The 16,475-nt window shown below is 33.1% G+C and overlaps 1 protein-coding gene across 7 annotated transcripts in view; it reads left to right on the top strand.

The window, feature by feature from the left end:
• The window catches only part of DENND4A (DENN domain containing 4A), a 114,031-nt gene that overhangs the window by 80,633 nt on the left and 16,923 nt on the right, over nt 1-16,475 (top strand). For all 7 annotated transcript variants that reach the window (XM_081291200.1, XM_081291199.1, XM_081291196.1 and 4 more), the window contains 3 exons: nt 2,867-2,983; nt 3,633-3,764; nt 8,464-9,557. In XM_081291200.1, the coding sequence (XP_081147326.1) occupies nt 2,867-2,983; nt 3,633-3,764; nt 8,464-9,557 (1,343 nt within the window). The remainder of the gene's footprint in view (nt 1-2,866; nt 2,984-3,632; nt 3,765-8,463; nt 9,558-16,475) is intronic.

Consider the following 16,475-nt stretch of genomic DNA (forward strand, 5'->3'; position numbering starts at 1 on the left):
AGGCAGTTGCTGCACCACCCAACTCCTTACTATGTACTTTTCTTGGATAAATTCTTTGTAATTATGAAAATATTGTTAGTTTTTTTTTTAAAGAGACATCAAGCTCTGTTTCTGAGTTAATGATGTTGTACCAATGTCAACTTCCTGGTTTTAACATTGTTGTATGGATGTATAAGGTATTATTGGGGAAAACTAGGTAAAAGTACCCCTAGTAATTCTCTATACTGTACTAGTTTTATAACTTCTTCTGAGTCTTAAACCATTATATTTTTTCAATTTAAAACACAAAGTTATAATAATTTTAAATATAAAAAACAGCATTCTCTCACTGAAGGTAGCATTAGTTTCATTGAAATATAAAATTTATACACACACATAAACATTTTCTGTTAAAACTGATGTACTTGAAAATGAATTATTTGCATTATTCTGACTTTTTATTATTACACTTCAAAAAATTACATGACTTTTGGGGCTGGAGTTGTGGTTCAATGGTAGAGCCTTTGCCTAGCATGTGTGAGGCACTGGGTTTGATTCTCAGCACTGCATATAAATAAAAAAATAAATAAGATCAATTACACTTCTTTTTTAAAATTATATAACTTTTGGGGGAGGGAAGTACTAGTGATTTTACAAGGGTGCTTTATCACTGAGCTGTACCCCTAGCCATTTTTATTTTTTTGTTTTAAGACAGAGCTCATTAAGTTGCCAAAGCTGGACTCAAACTTGTGATCTTCCTGCCTCAGCCTCCCAGTTACTAGGTTTACAGGTGCCACAGCACCTGGCTTACATGGGACTCTTTAATATAGTATAAGCACAAGCTCATAATGGACAGTTACTTTAAATATTGAAGCATTACTAATAAAATATGAAGGCTTCTATCTCTACAGATTGCAACATTATTTTGGTCTGCCTCCTTTTATATCTACTTTTAGTAGCTGATAAGCACTTAATCAACTGATAGTAAGCTGATTGTGGTAAAGTATAATATTCATAATAATTCTTCTTTGGCTGATGTCATTTCTTGGTCATACCATATGGAATGTGGAATTTAGTTATTATGGAGACCATCCTTGGGCATTATCTCATTTAAAAAAAATGAAGAGATACCTCTTTAATTTTAACTATGGCTTTTGCAAAAAGCTGTCTTAAAACAGTACAGAACCAGGGCTGGGATTGTGGCTCAATGGTGGAGTACTTGCCTGGCATGTGTGAGGCACTAGGTTTGATCCTCAGCACCACATTAAAAAATAAAAAAACAAATAAAATAAAGTTATTAAAAAAATAGTACAGAACCAGAGCCGGGCATGGTGGCTCATGCCTATAACCCCCGTTCCTCAGGAGACTGAGTTAAGAGCATCCAAGTTCGAAGCCAGCCTCAGCAACTTAGTGACTCCCTACACAATTTAGTAAGACCCTGTCTCAAAAATTAAAAATAGGCCGGGCGCGGTGACGCATGCCTGTAACATCAGTGGCTTGGGATGAGGCAGGAGGATCTCAAGTTCAAAGCCAGCATCAGCAGAATTGAGGCACTAAACAACTCAGTGAGACCCTGTCTCTAAATAAAATACAAAATAGGGCTGGGGATGTGGCTCAGTGGTTGAGTGCCCAGTACCCCAATAAATAAATAAAGAAAAAGGGTTGGGGATGTGGTTTAATTGTAAACCACCCCTGAGTTAAATCCTTGACAGCAAAAACCAACCCCCCAAAAACAAAAGCAACCAACAATAGTACAGTACCTAATAAAAGCATGGTTTTCATCAAGATTATCACAAGTATTTCGATTTTTATGTCTTTGAAAGTGAGATCCAAAAACTTGATTAGAAAAACTATAATCTGAACATTATAACAAAAAATAATAATAAAAGTAAATACTTTAGATTTCTTTACAAGTTTATAAACCATTTTATTTTCAGTCTTGCATAATCATGATAGCCTTTTTTTTTTTTTTAACAAATCTGGGAACCTAAATTCAAAAAAAAGAACTAAAGGGGTTTCTTAAAATCACACATCTCCTAAGATTCAGAACCTTATCTTTTTGTTTTATTATTTTTTAGTTTTTGATGGACCTTTATTTGTATTTATTTGTATGCAGTGCTGAGAATTGAACCCAGTGCCTCATACAAGCTAGGCAAGTGCGCTACCACTGAGCCACATCCCCAGCCCCAGAACCTTATTTTTTGATGCTAATTTCATGGTAACAGTTTTCTAAAAATGATAGAAAGCCTAGTTAAGAAAACAATGTATTAGAAGTTTTCTTAAGTCAATGTAACTTTTGTTTTTCTTAATAACTTTTAACACTAATTTTGTTTCTTATTCCTATGGATTTGCATTCATATGTAGTTCCATAATTATTCAGTTGAAGTTTGAGAAAAGTTAATTGCTTGTCAATAAATTTAAAGAAGCAATACTTTTGGTAAAATCATTAGACATGCAGCTTCAGAGATGTATGTGTGAATGTTGTTATGAATTTCCTGTAGATTTTCCTCCATATACACAATGAGACCTCCAGCGACAAGTTCCATTTCTTAGTTGCAGCTCAGACTTTCAGCTAGAAAGGTCATGGACTTGTGTAAAAATTATCTGACTTGTCTGCGTCTGCTCACATAATAGTATGAATGTACAGTTCCTTTTGACTGCAGTATGGAGCCAGAAGTAAATTATTTTGAGATCATCTCTGTTACATTAATGAGGTTTGGGGAGGGGTAGCTAACAAGATAATGTTTTCTATTTGAAGTTGTCTAGACAATTTTCTATAAGTGAATCTAAACACTAATTAATATGTTGCTCCTAATTCCAATTGCTTTCACTAAAGTCATTTATGATAAAACAACATAATAGCGTGTTGTTTAATTTTTTTCCCCAGGTGGTCAGTCTGATCTTGGATATAATTCATTGTCTAAGGATGAAGTTACAAGAGGGTATACATCTACTGAGGACATTCAAGAAGAAAAAGATAAAAAAGGGAGTGACTCTAGTTCTTGTAGGTATTGTTTAAGTTGATATTACATAAAATTGTGAACTTATATTTATAAAAATACAACTTATTTTAAGTATAAACGCTAGTTTTGCTTTCCATTTTCCCATGAATTGCTTTTCTTCTCCAGTAAGTCCTCTTTACCATCTGATAGTTTCATACAAATGCTTCCAATGTAAGATGTATAGTCTTAGTGACAAAACATTCTTCAATCAAATACTATTAGAATGAATGCTATATACCATAAGACAGTCTTACTGTGTAGAAAATTTTCTTGAAACAGAGACCCTTTTCTGAGGTATTATAATAATTTTATTTAAAGTTTGCTAATGGACTGTGACTACTGGACTATAACTATATATTTGGGTAAATATAGTTTTTTTTTGCCCACCAAAATGTCTCTTCTACAACTAAAGAAGAAATATAAAATTTGCACATAAACCTCATGCATGACCAGTACTTAGTAATTATATTCACACTTTGAGGTCTCAAATAATGGGATGACTTATTCATGGTTGACAAATATATAGAGAGGTTTCCAATATATTCTCATTGGTTTTCAATAGAAATTGAAGACGAAAAGCTACTTCTCTTTTTGCCTCCTCCAATCTATATAGATTCCATTTCATTAGCGTTTTCATTTTCATCTTTGTAGTATCAGAGAATGAGAGTGCAAAAGGAAGTACTGATTGCCTTCCTAAGCTCAGTTATCAAAGTTCTTCCAGTATAGTCCGCCTCAATGGTACAAGTGACAACAGTGCTGTTAAAGTATCAGGAGAAAGCACAGGTGAGTTTAAAATATACATTTTTTTGTGCAGAATGAATTGTATCTATGTGGATAGTGAATCTTTATTTGTAAAGAAGTCTTAATTCTTCAGTTTTTTTAAATATATTTGTGCAGCCTCTCATGGTATAGCTTAGTAGGTAGAGTTTTATATTTTATAACATAACTTTATTCAAGCTTTCATTATTACTGAGTATAGGGGCACATATTAAACTTGTAGACTGACTTTTGAATTTAGGCTGTTGGGACTTTTTAGAAGGGGAAAGTGTGGGAGCAAGAGAGGTAATAAGTTTGAGGTAATCTATAGCTAGCCAATTTTTAAATGAGGCATATGATTCTTTAGTCTACATACTGTTTCTGGGTTTTCAGAGGAAAAAAGGTAGTCCTTCAGATAGTTTAGGTGATAATACCCATTTTTTTCTTTTCAAGGTGTTTTTATATACTATTTTTTATTTATTAATAGAGCAATACTTAAATTAGTGGGAGAGGACATTAGCACAAATTTTTTTTAGTTTTATTGATTTTTTTTAAATCCACAACAATTAGCACTAATTTAAAAATGAGAAAATTGAGTTATAATCTGACATTGGCAGTTCACATAAATTATCAGTAGTTAATGGAAAAGTCAGATTAAAATCCAGGATCATACTTGTCCTCTCGAATTTTTCACCAGACTATTTTGCAGTGGTTAAATGAATGTAAGATTGAGAGCTTCTAGTCTGATACATAATTTAAAAATTTTGGTATTAACTCACTTTTCCACCATGTTATAATCTAAGGAATATTGAAGAACGTATACTGAAATATCTTTATGTATGGCCTTATAATGATGTTTATTTTTCCATCTGTTTTTCTAACATAGTTAAAAATGCCTCTTTAACTCAAGGGTGGGTAGACAGTAGCCCAGATTTGGCCAGCATCCTATTTTTGTTCTGTCCCACAAAGCTAGCAGTGGTTTTTATGTTTTTTTAATGCTTAGGGAAAAAATCAAAAGAAAATATTATGTGACAACAAATTATTCGAAATTCAAACTTCAATGTTCTTAAATGAATATTTGTTGTAACACAGCCATGCTCATCATTTATATATTGTCCAGTTGGTTTTGCACTTCAGCAGTACAGGTGTGTAGTTGTGATAGGCACCATTTGGTCTGAAAAAGTAAAATTATTTTTTATTTTTTATTATTAATTCTTCTTTTCAGAAAATGTAGAGTCCTACTATCAAACAAATAAAAATTTAGATGACCTCTAATTATCTTACTTTGCATTTCCTTTTTGTTTTTTAGTTGTAGATGGACACAAAATCTTTATTTTTATTTATTTATTTTTATGTGGTGCTGAGGATCTAACCCAGGGCCTCATGCATGCAAGGCAAGCACTCTACTGCTGAGCTACAACCCCAGGCCCCTTTGCATTTTCTTTTTAATTAATAAACTTTTAAAAAGTTGTTGGTATCATGGAATTACCCTATAACAATTTAGTCTTTCTTAACCATTTTATAACTATAACCTTAGTAACTGACATTTGATGATCCTGTTTTGTTGTGCTTTCATGCTTAGTTTTTTCTTAGGATCTGCTTTTGTGAACTTAATAATGATTGCAAGTCATCCTGACTTTCTACCAGAGTAATAAATAACTGCTCACCTGGCATTCAGTTCTCTAATGTTTAACAAGTCAATTTTATAAAAGCCTGTAATGGATTTCCTTAGCGTGAATTAGAATTGTTAGTGTATTCTTCATATTTTTGGCTTTAAAAACATTCCCATCTGTTAAGTGCTATGGATTTATCACTACTGCCAAAGACTTATATATGGACTTATAGATATTCTTATTTTTCAATAACATTTTTCTCTTAAAATATACTAGCATATACTAGAATTCAGAACAAATATATGGATATTTTGTTTATATCATTGGCTATGTGTGTGTATAAATACTGAGTATATATAGCTAAAACAGCTTCTAAACGATACAGGTGTAGAATAAACAAGGAGATTGGATATTGAAATAAAATCATCACCTTACAGTTCTCTCTTACTTTTATCTTGAGAATTTGATGCTTTGATAAACGTATATTGAACTGATGAGAGTTCAATCACAGGAAAGTTTAACTTGAAATATTCCTCTATCTTCAAATTCTGGTTTTAGTATGCTTTAACATTTTGTTTTTAATTACTCATACTAAAATATGTCATATTATAATGTATTATAATTTATCATATTCTGAGTTGATGTAATGGCCACAGTTTTCAGTCAGTAAAAATTTTTTGAGCTCCTGCTATATGCTACCATATGCCAGGTGCTGCTGGGAATATGGTAAGCAACAAAAAATGTAGTCCCTGCCTTCATGGAGGAAGCAGATGGGAGTATTGGAAACACATTAATCAAATAAGTATAAAAATTAAATACTGTAAAGAGGATTGTAAGTTGCTATAAGAGCATATGATAGATGTGTCTTCTGTTTGGGGGGACACTGGTCAAGGAAAGCTTCCTTGAGAATATGATTTTTGAGCTTAGACCTGAAAAAGGAATAGAAAATAAATAAGGATATAGGTTGGAAAGGAAGATGTGAGGGAGGGCATCCTGAGCAGAAGAAACCATATGTAAAAGCCTGTGTCCCAGTGTGTTCAGAGAAAAGGCTAGCTTAACTAGAGCACTTTCATCATTAAATCTCAGAAAATATTAATACAGTGGCTTCTACAAGTTGAGGTTTATTTTTCTCAAATAATAAATTCAAAGTTATTACCTTATATACATATATGATTACATGACCAGTGTGATTCTATATCACATACAACCAGAAGAATGCGAACTTATGCTCCATTTATGTATGATTTATTAAAGTGCATTTCACTATCATGTATAACTAATTAGAACAAAATTTTAAAAAGAAAAATTTTTTAAATGAATATAATAAAATTCTCCCCAATATTAAAAAAAAAGAAAAGAAATTCAAAAGCAAACAATTATTCTAGATGTCACCTCAGAGTCTTTGCCATCAGTTTTCTTGACTTAACCAGGATTATAATATGGCCACTCTTTTCAAGGCAATAAGAATGGGAAAGAAGTTACTTCTATCCCTTTGGTCAAGAAAAAATGTTCTTCCAAAACCCTTCAGAAAGGGCCACCTTAACATCACTGGCTAGAATTAGGTTATAGAGCCACCTGGCTCAAGGAAGTTAAATAGTTCGCAGCTACTGTTTTAGAGGCATGTAGAATCCAGCCTGGTCTACTAGAATTTAGCATGAATATAAATTTAGGATTGGGCATACTCTACAGGGCCTTGTATAGTCTGTTATCTATTCTAATTTGCATGTTCATAATTTTTACAGCTCTTTACAGATGTAAAGAACATATGAAACTATACAAAAACAGACCTCAGGCCAGATTTGGCTGAAGATGTAATTTCCCAGCCTCTCCTAATCTTTGTCTTTAAGCCATGCCATAGGACTGACTTTACAAAGGACCCTTGTACATCTATTCAAATGCAATTACAAAGTATTATCTATAGGTTACAAGGTTCCTCCAAGTCTTCTATAATATTTAACCTGTCAAGCAGAAGGTTTCCCAAGAAAGAGTTTTTGGTTTAAGTCCTCAATCTTAAACCATAAATTGATATGGGGAGGGGGACACTTTGCCTATCTGACATGCTATTTTTCTTGTTATTGGCATATGCTTATTTAAAAATAATAGTTTGTAATATTTTATGGTCTCAGGCTGGGGTTGTGGCTCAGTGGTAGAGCACTCACTTAACCTCTAAGGCACTGGGTTCGATCATCAGCTCCACATAAACAAACAAACAAACAAATAAACAAAGGTATATATATATTTTTTTTTTTTATTTTATGGTCTGTAGTACCATTTATCCCTGTTCTGCTACCTGCATGCATCATATAGTAGAAAAAAAGTACATTTTGGTAATTACCTAGTTATAGAGATCTGATTCAATTGTATAAAGCAAAGAATAGTTAACAATACTGTACCTAGATTAATACTTTTATAAGACTCCTACATAATGAGAACAATTTAGGTGATTGGAAACCTAGATTTCTGCACTCAACATTGTTATCTAAGTAATTTGGTAGAAAGCGATAGTATTTCTGAATAATGTCAAAGGGCCATTTACATTTGACTGGTATGAACTTGCAATCAGTATGTTAAGAAAAGGTAAAATTATTCACATCTATATTCATAAGGATTTGGAGATTTTAAAATAAATTTTTATTTATGAATAAAGTTAACATAGCTACCTTATATTGGTTTGGTGTTTTGGAGTTTGTTTTTCATTTTAATGAGCAGAAGCCTCAGAATCTCAAGATCATTGAGCACAGTCACAATTGTATAACCATTGCTATTTAATCAATTCATTAAAATTAATGTAAATATAATTTATAAAACATAAATATTAATGTCTAGAACATACCACTTACATTTAGACAAATCTGAATTTGAATCCCAGTTGTAACATTTACGGATTGGGTAACTTTGGGCTAAGTAATTAATTTCTCTTTTCTTTTTTTCTCAACACATAAAAATGTTGGACTGTTTTTAATAGATGATGTAAGTAATGTACCTAATATGATGTCTGTCAAATAATAGGCAGATCATGAGTACCTGCTACTATCTAGAATTTAAAATATTTAAGATGACTTGTATTTGCACATTACATTTTCCTGACTAAAAGCACTTTTCTTGTTTTATAGAAAGCACACCTGAGCTGGTCTTAATGTCATCTGTTGAGGATACAAATGAAACTGGAAACATTCAAAGTAGATGTTTCAGGAAAAGACATAAAAGTGACAATGAACCTGATTTGGAGCAGCAAATGGCCTGGGGAAATAGAAATCGTAATCTTAGTGGAGGGGTACTGATGGGATTAATGCTGAATAGAATTAATCAAGAAGCAAACACTGGAAATATAGTTGAAAAATTAGGAGCTGATGCAAAAATTCTTTCAAATGTTATCTCAAAAAGTACAAGACCAAATAGTCTTGATATTGGAAAGCCATCTTTAAGATCAAAAAGGGACAGTCTAGAAAAGGAATCCAGTGATGATGATACACCTTTTGATGGTTCTAACTGTTTGACAGATAAAGTGGATTCCCCTGTTATTTTTGACTTAGAAGATTTAGACAATGAAACAGATGGATCAAAAGTGGGATACATTACTGCGCAAAATCCCAAGAGGATTCAACGTATGAACAGTAGCTTTTCAGTAAAACCTTCTGAGAAAACTGATGTTGTAACAGGATTTGATCCCCTCTCTCTTTTGGTTGCTGAGACGGAACAGCACAAAGAAGAGGAGGAGGATGAAGATGATAGCAAAAGCATTTCAACACCATCTGCTCGGCGTGATTTAGCTGAAGAAATTGTGATGTATATGAATAACATGAGCAGTCCTTTGACAAGTCGTACACCAAGCATTGATTTACAGCGGGCATGTGATGATAAGTCAACCAGTAAGAAAAGTCCAACACTGGTCAAGGCATGCAGAAGATCTAGCCTGCCTCCTAATTCTCCTAGGCCAGTGAGACTTACCAAATCTAAAAGTTACACAAAAAGCGAGGAGAGACCACGGGATAGACTCTGGTCTTCTCCAGCCTTCTCACCTACTTGCCCATTTAGGGAAGAATCTCAAAATACATTAACTCATTCATCACCTTCATTTAACTTAGATACACTACTAGTACCTAAACTAGATGTTCTAAGACACAGTATGTTCACTGCTGGCAAAGGAGTTGCAGAGAAAGCAAGCAAGTGGTACTCAAGATTCACCATGTATACCACATCCTCTAAGGTAAGTTTTGTTGGCATTTGCTCCTTTTACTTTCATATACCCACCACTACAAATGAAAGCCTTCTCGTTGTACAAATGTGTTTTAATCATTCTGTTTACACATAGCTTTATTAAAAGGACTCATGGGATGTAAAAGTTTTGTTAGGTGTCAGAATTTGAGCTGAAATAGCTTCAAAAAGAAAGAAGATGAAGGTTATGTTTATAATTCATTTTTGAAAGAAAGTGATATGTAGCTAGAGTAAGAAATTTGTGTTAAATATAAATACTGACTGAGTTTAAGTATTTCCCTCAAAGTACATCATTTTTTCAGTCAATATCCAATATGCCTTCAAAAATTACCAGCCAGACATATAATTTCTCCTTCTTTTTAGGATGATATAACTTATGATAGATCTACATAACCTCCCAAGAGCAAAAATCTAGATGAAATACAGAAAGTTTCTGTTTACAATCATCAGAGAACTTATAAAGCAACTATAGAAAAGAGAGGCAAGATTATAGAGAGAGAACTGGAGAGGAGCTGAAATTCTATAGCCACTTTTTCCCAGAAGGCATTTGCTAATTATAAGCACAGAGAATGAGTTCTAGCCCCAGGCTTTGCGTTATCAGAGAACTGTGGGAAGGAGATGGGGAATGGGTGAGTAAAACAGAAGACTTGAGGGACCTCAAATTCACAGAAGGTTTTTTTCCTTTAAGACATTTTCCAAATACTGATATTACATAAGATAGGTAAACAGAAAGCATCTGAAAAATAGAGTTCCCTGCATGGTTCTGGGAACATAATAACTAGTACTGATGAGCTGCCAAGGGAAGAAGCTTTGGTGACTATATCAGGTCATCAGTGCTACAGAGCTGTCCCTCAGGGGCACTGGTAAGCTATGGATAGACTGAGCTGGACCCAAACTGCAACCTAGACTTGACTCCAGCTCAGCTCTGTGATTAGATTAAAATAGTCAGTCTTTAGGTGGCAGAGGAAAGAGTGTGCTCTTTCTGAAAGAATTAAACATCTATAGTTTTTATAGTTTTTTTATATATAGTGTCTGACATTCAATTAAAGGTAGTTATGCCAAGAGACAGGACTATGGCTAAAAACCAGAAGAAAAACAGATAATGACAACAGAACCTCGGATGATCCAGATACTCGAATGAGAAAGGGTCTGTGAAATAATTATAAGATATTCACAATAGAGGAAAACATATAAAAATGGCTGCAAAGATGGAAAATTTCACCAGATAATTAAAATCTGTTTTAAAAGGATCAGATGTAAATTGTAGAGCTGAAAAATATATTGAAGATGTGGGAGATATAACAGATAAAACATAGGAAGGCTAGTAAACAAATTGGGAGGGGTGTAATTAGGAAATATCCACACTGGACGTACAGAGAAAAAAATAGAAAATAACAGCAGAATTGGGGGTGGGGGGAGTCATTAAAAATATCTAACATTCACATGATTGAGTTAAAAAGAAAGAGAATGGGATCTAACAAATACTTTAAAAGCCAGTTGCGCTGGACAAGACGACAAATGCCTATAATCCCAGTGATTTGGGAGGCTGAGGCAGGAGGATTACAAGTTCTAGGCCAATCTTAGTAACTTAGTGAGATTCTGTCTCAAAAAATAGAGCCAGGCTCAGTGGCACATGCCTATAATCCCAATGACTCAGGAGGCTGAGGCAGGAGGATCGAAAGTTCAAAGCCAGCATTAGCAACTTAGCAAGGCCCTAAGCAACTCAGTGAGAGGCTGTCTCTAAATAAAATTTTAAAAGGGGATAGGAATGTGGCTTAGTGTTTAAGTGCCCCTGGGTTCAATCCCCAGGACCTAAAATAAATAAATGAATAAATAAAAAGTAGAAAGGATTGGGGATGTAGCTCAGTGGCAGAGCATCTCTGGTTCAATCCTCAATGCACTGTCCACCCCCCAACACCTAATTGCCAAGAAATTTCCAAAAATGGAAGATACCAATTCACATATTTAAGAATTTCTGCAAATGCCAAGCAGAATAAATACAAAGAAGACCATACATAGTTATATACTGTTAAAATAAAGATGAAATACAAAGGAAAAATCTTAAAAGGTACTGGAGAAAAAAGATAAATTGCCTTCAAAGGAGCAACACTAGGAAATGAATAGTTGTCTTCAGAACAGAAACTATGATGTTGGAATACACTGGTAGGATGCCTTTAAGATGCTAAAAGAAAATCACTGCCAACCTGTTTAACTATATTAGCAAAATATTTTTCAGAAGTTTTATGGTGAGAGTTCTGGTTCCACTGGGGTAACATAAGGCCATCACAACCCATTCCCTCTAATGATTACAACTAAAAACTCCAGACAAAATATGTAAAAAATAAATAACTGGGACTTGGGTTATAGCTCAGTGGTAGAGCGCTTGCCTACCACATGTGAGACCCTGGGTTCAAGCCTCAGTACCACGTAAAAATAAAGAAATAAAATAAAGATATTGTTTCCATCTACAACTAAAAAGATATGAAAAATAAAAAATAATTATCTAAGAATTCTAAAAGAAAAATGAGCTGGCAGATTCTGTGGAGGGACCCACACAGAGGTAAGTTTCCCATTTTCTTCTCTCATGCCTCCTTACACCAAGAGCGATCACAGTGTACCATAGCTATTCTAGCAGCTAAAATTTCAAAAGAAACTCAGATTTTCTGATAAAGGAAGAAAAAGGGGCTCTGTGGAATCAAGAGTTGGATGAGAAACTCACGCAAGTCTCATCCTAACTCTTTGAGTTACACATACATGGAACAGGATGCAAACAAGCAAAGACAAGACTTATTACAGAAATTAATTAGGAATTAAACGACTGCCTACAAAAAACACACTCAGAAAGTAATTCAGTTGATTATATTTTAAAACAAAACATCGCCAGTACAATAACAGTATCCATACTACACAGCCTAACATTCACATTATCCAATATAAAATAAAAAGTATTTGATATAAAATATTTGAAAGGGCTAGGGCTGTAGCTCAGTGGTAGAGTGCTTGCCTAGCATATGCAAGGCCATGGGTTCAGTCCCTGGCACCACACACATGTACATACACACAAAATAACTAGAAAAACATGACCAATTCTCAAGGGAAAGACAATCCTAAAATGATCCAGATGTCAGAATTAATCAGAAATTTTAAAGCAGCTATTATAACTAGATTCCATGAAGTATTTTTTATTCTTTTTAGTAATATATTACAGTAGAATCTATTTTGATATACTGATACAAGCATGGAATATATTTTATTCTATTTAGAATTCCAGTCTTGTGGATGTACTTAATATTGAGATTCACTGTGGTATTTTCATATATGTACATAAGAAAGTTCAGGAAGATTGATTTCACTGTATTTCCTATACGTGAAGCATTAAAAAAAAATGAAATAAATGAAAATAAAGGAATTCTCAGCAAGAAATAGAAACTTAAAATCTTTGAGATACAAAGTCTGAAATAAACTCATTGGATAGGTTCAGTAGCAAAATGGAGATGACAGCAAAGAGTCAGTAAACAGAGATTACCTAATTCGCAGAACCAAGAAAGCAAAAAGACTTTAAAAAAAAAAAAAAGGAACAGAGCCTCAGGAACTTGTGGGACAATATCAAAAGGTATAAATAACATACATGTAATTGGAGTTTGAAAGGATTGAATAAAGTGATTGTAGCAAAAAATATATTTGAAGAAGTAATAATTGAAACCCTCCAAATTTGGAAAAAGACAGATTTACAGATAGAATAGACTCAACAAAAGACAGAAAGGATAAATTCAAAGTAAAGCATACCTGTACACATCATAAGCAAATTAATAAACACCAAAGTTGTCCATCTGTTAAGAAATCTTGAAAGTTGTTAAAGAAAAATTATACATTACCTATAGAAGAATTAAGATTTGAATAACCATGCATTTTTATCATAATCTGTGGGGGAAAGAATTTAATGGGAAATCATATCTTTAACATTCTGAAAGAGAAGTTCTGTGAACCCAGAATTTTATGTTCAGTGAAAATATTCTTTAGGGGTAAAGGTAAAAGACATTTTCAGATAAAGGAAAAGAATTCATGGGCAGCAGACATGCTGCGTAAGATGTGCCAAAGGAGATTCTTCAGGCTGAAGAAATGCTAGAAAGAAAACTGGATCTTCAGGAATGAAGGAAGAGCAAAATAAATGTAAATAGTTGCCTCATATAAAAGACTATTTCTTTGGCCTCTGAAATTTCTTAAAAATACTTGTAATTGTCCAACACAAATTATAATATCTCATAAAATATAATATCTCATAATATTATCTCAAACTTGGATGTTTAACAGGAGTGAAGAGACTTACTCTACTGATCTTATTGTAGTTATGTTATCATATGATACAATACTAAAACTCTAGTAGACTGCAAATGATTATGTGTTTGTATTCCCTAGTGCAGTTGCGTAAAAATAAGATATAGCCAAAAAGCTGATAAGAATACTGAAAGAAGACAGGAAAAGAAGAACAGAGAAATAATAGACCAAAATACAATCCCTATCAATAAATCCATATCGATAATTAAGTGATATTTGTCTGACAACCTCAGTTAAGAGGCAGAAATTGACAAAATTTGTATTACAGGACCCTGTTGCCTACCAGAAATAACACTCTTAAGTATAAAGAAACAGTTTTGTTCAAAGTGAATGGAAGGCAAAAAACTATACATTGAAAATAGTAATTGTAAGAAGCTTTAAGTGACTGTTTTAATAGAAGAGAAAATAAACTTTAAGAGTATTACTAGAGACAAAGAACAATATTTTGTAATGATAAGGCACAAGTCACTATGAAGACACAACAGTTATTCATGGATAGGCACCAAATCATTAGACCGTGAAATAATGACAAAAAAAATTGACAAAATTCAAGGGAGTTCTAAAATTTTAATAGATTTTTAAGACCTCTCTTCAGCTATTGGAACAGCTAACAAAAACTGCTCAAGACAGATCTGAACAATCAGCAACCATAACATAATTGACATTTTTAGAATATATGTTCAATGAGTACAGAATGCATATTCTTTTCAAGTGCACATGGTACAATAATCAAATTAAACTATTTATAACTTAAGTTAGCTTAATAGAGTACCAAAAATCAAATTGTGTACCATATTTAACAATAAAACATTATCATTATTCATTTTAAAAGCAGGATCAAGGCAAGAAAACATGCTAATGCCTGTCAGATTTATCAGTATTCTGGATCTTCTAACAATGCCAGAAGATGAGAGAAAAGAAAAAAATATATTGCAAAAGAATTAATAAACTCAGTATTATCAAGAGAGATTATCTGCTACCATTGAAAAAACTTTCAAACAGTAAGATAGCAAGAAACAAACATTTTAAAAATAACTTCCCTGTATTTGACAGCCTGTGAAAAAAATAATAAAGAATATAAGCTAATTTACCATAACAGAAGCCTAAAATGTCTAGAAGCAAAACCGAACTGAAACATGCAATGCCTACATAAGTAGAGCTATAAGACTTTAGTGAAGTATATAGTGTACCCAGTATTGAAAAGGTGTCAGTTTTTCCCAAATTCCAAGGGTAGTCTGATTAAAATACAAAAAGAAAAAGAAAATAACCCTCCAAAACAAAACAACCAAACCAAATACCAGGATAACTGAACAAACCATATTTCACTGGTATAGAATTTATCTAGAAGATCATGAGAATAATTGGGACAATCTTGAAAAGAAAATGTGGAACTACTCACCAAAATAGCAAAACAAATGCTTAAATTATAAATAAATGTGTTTTAATTAATGCAAAAGATGATAAGTGGGGCATGGAATGGAGGAAAGGCCAGAAACAAAAACTATATTTAGGGGCTGGGGTTGTGGCTCAGCAGTAGAGTGCTTGCCTAGCAAGTTCGAGGCCCTGGGTTCGATCCTCAGCACCACATTTTAATTAATTAATTGATTAATTAATTAAAGGTATTGTGTAAACGACAACTAAAAAACTATATGTAAATAGAATGGAATATGAGATAACAAAAGTTATCAAATCAGTTGAGAACGAGAATATTTGTGTTGGGATAATTAGCTGTCCATTTGGGGGAAAGTCAGATTCCTACCTCACATTGAACAAAAATAAATTTAAAAAAGCCTTATATGGATTATACATTGAAGTACAAAGAAAGATGTTTTTAGAATGATATTTTTATCATTTTGGTGTGAAGAGACAAACCTTGGAACACATAAAGAATGAAAAGATTTGACCACATAAAAATGTTAATGCCATATGTGATGAAAATTAATAACACAACTATAGAAAAAATAAGTTGTATCATCTAGGCAGTGGGATTATAGGTGTTTAAAAACATGTTTTTATACAAAAGTCTTTTTAAAAAATAGTTATAGAGGGCTGGGGTTGTGGCTCAGCGGTAGAGCACTTGCCTTGAATGTGTGAGGCTCTGGGTTCAATCCTCAGTACCACACAAAAATAAACAAAATAAAGATATTTTGTCCATCTGCAACTACTTTAAAAAGTGGTTTTTTTTCAGTTGTGAATGGACACAATACCTTTATTTTGTTTATTTTTATGTGGTGCTGAAGATCAAACCCAGTGCCTCACGTGTGCTAGGCAAGTGCTGTACCGCTAAGCTACAATCCCAGTCCCACAAAAATCTTTATCTACCATATTTTCTTACATATTAGTGTAGCCAGAAAAAAAATTAACTTTTATATTAGTATCCTCAGAAATGAAAACTAATGAGCATGTGTCTTTGAAATCTAGATTATTGTGGAAAAGAATAAAATTTAATTCTAATGGTGTCTTAGTCTGGAAGATCAAGGAGGAAAGAAAACAGGAAGGAAAATAAAACAATAAATGAAGTCCTCTAAATTGCCTTACTAAATGGGGATATATCTTACTGGAAGTAAAAAAAATA

Source organism: Spermophilus citellus, assembly GCF_964194105.1.
Source record: "Spermophilus citellus genome assembly, chromosome: 4".
Classification (NCBI taxonomy): domain Eukaryota; kingdom Metazoa; phylum Chordata; class Mammalia; order Rodentia; family Sciuridae; genus Spermophilus; species Spermophilus citellus.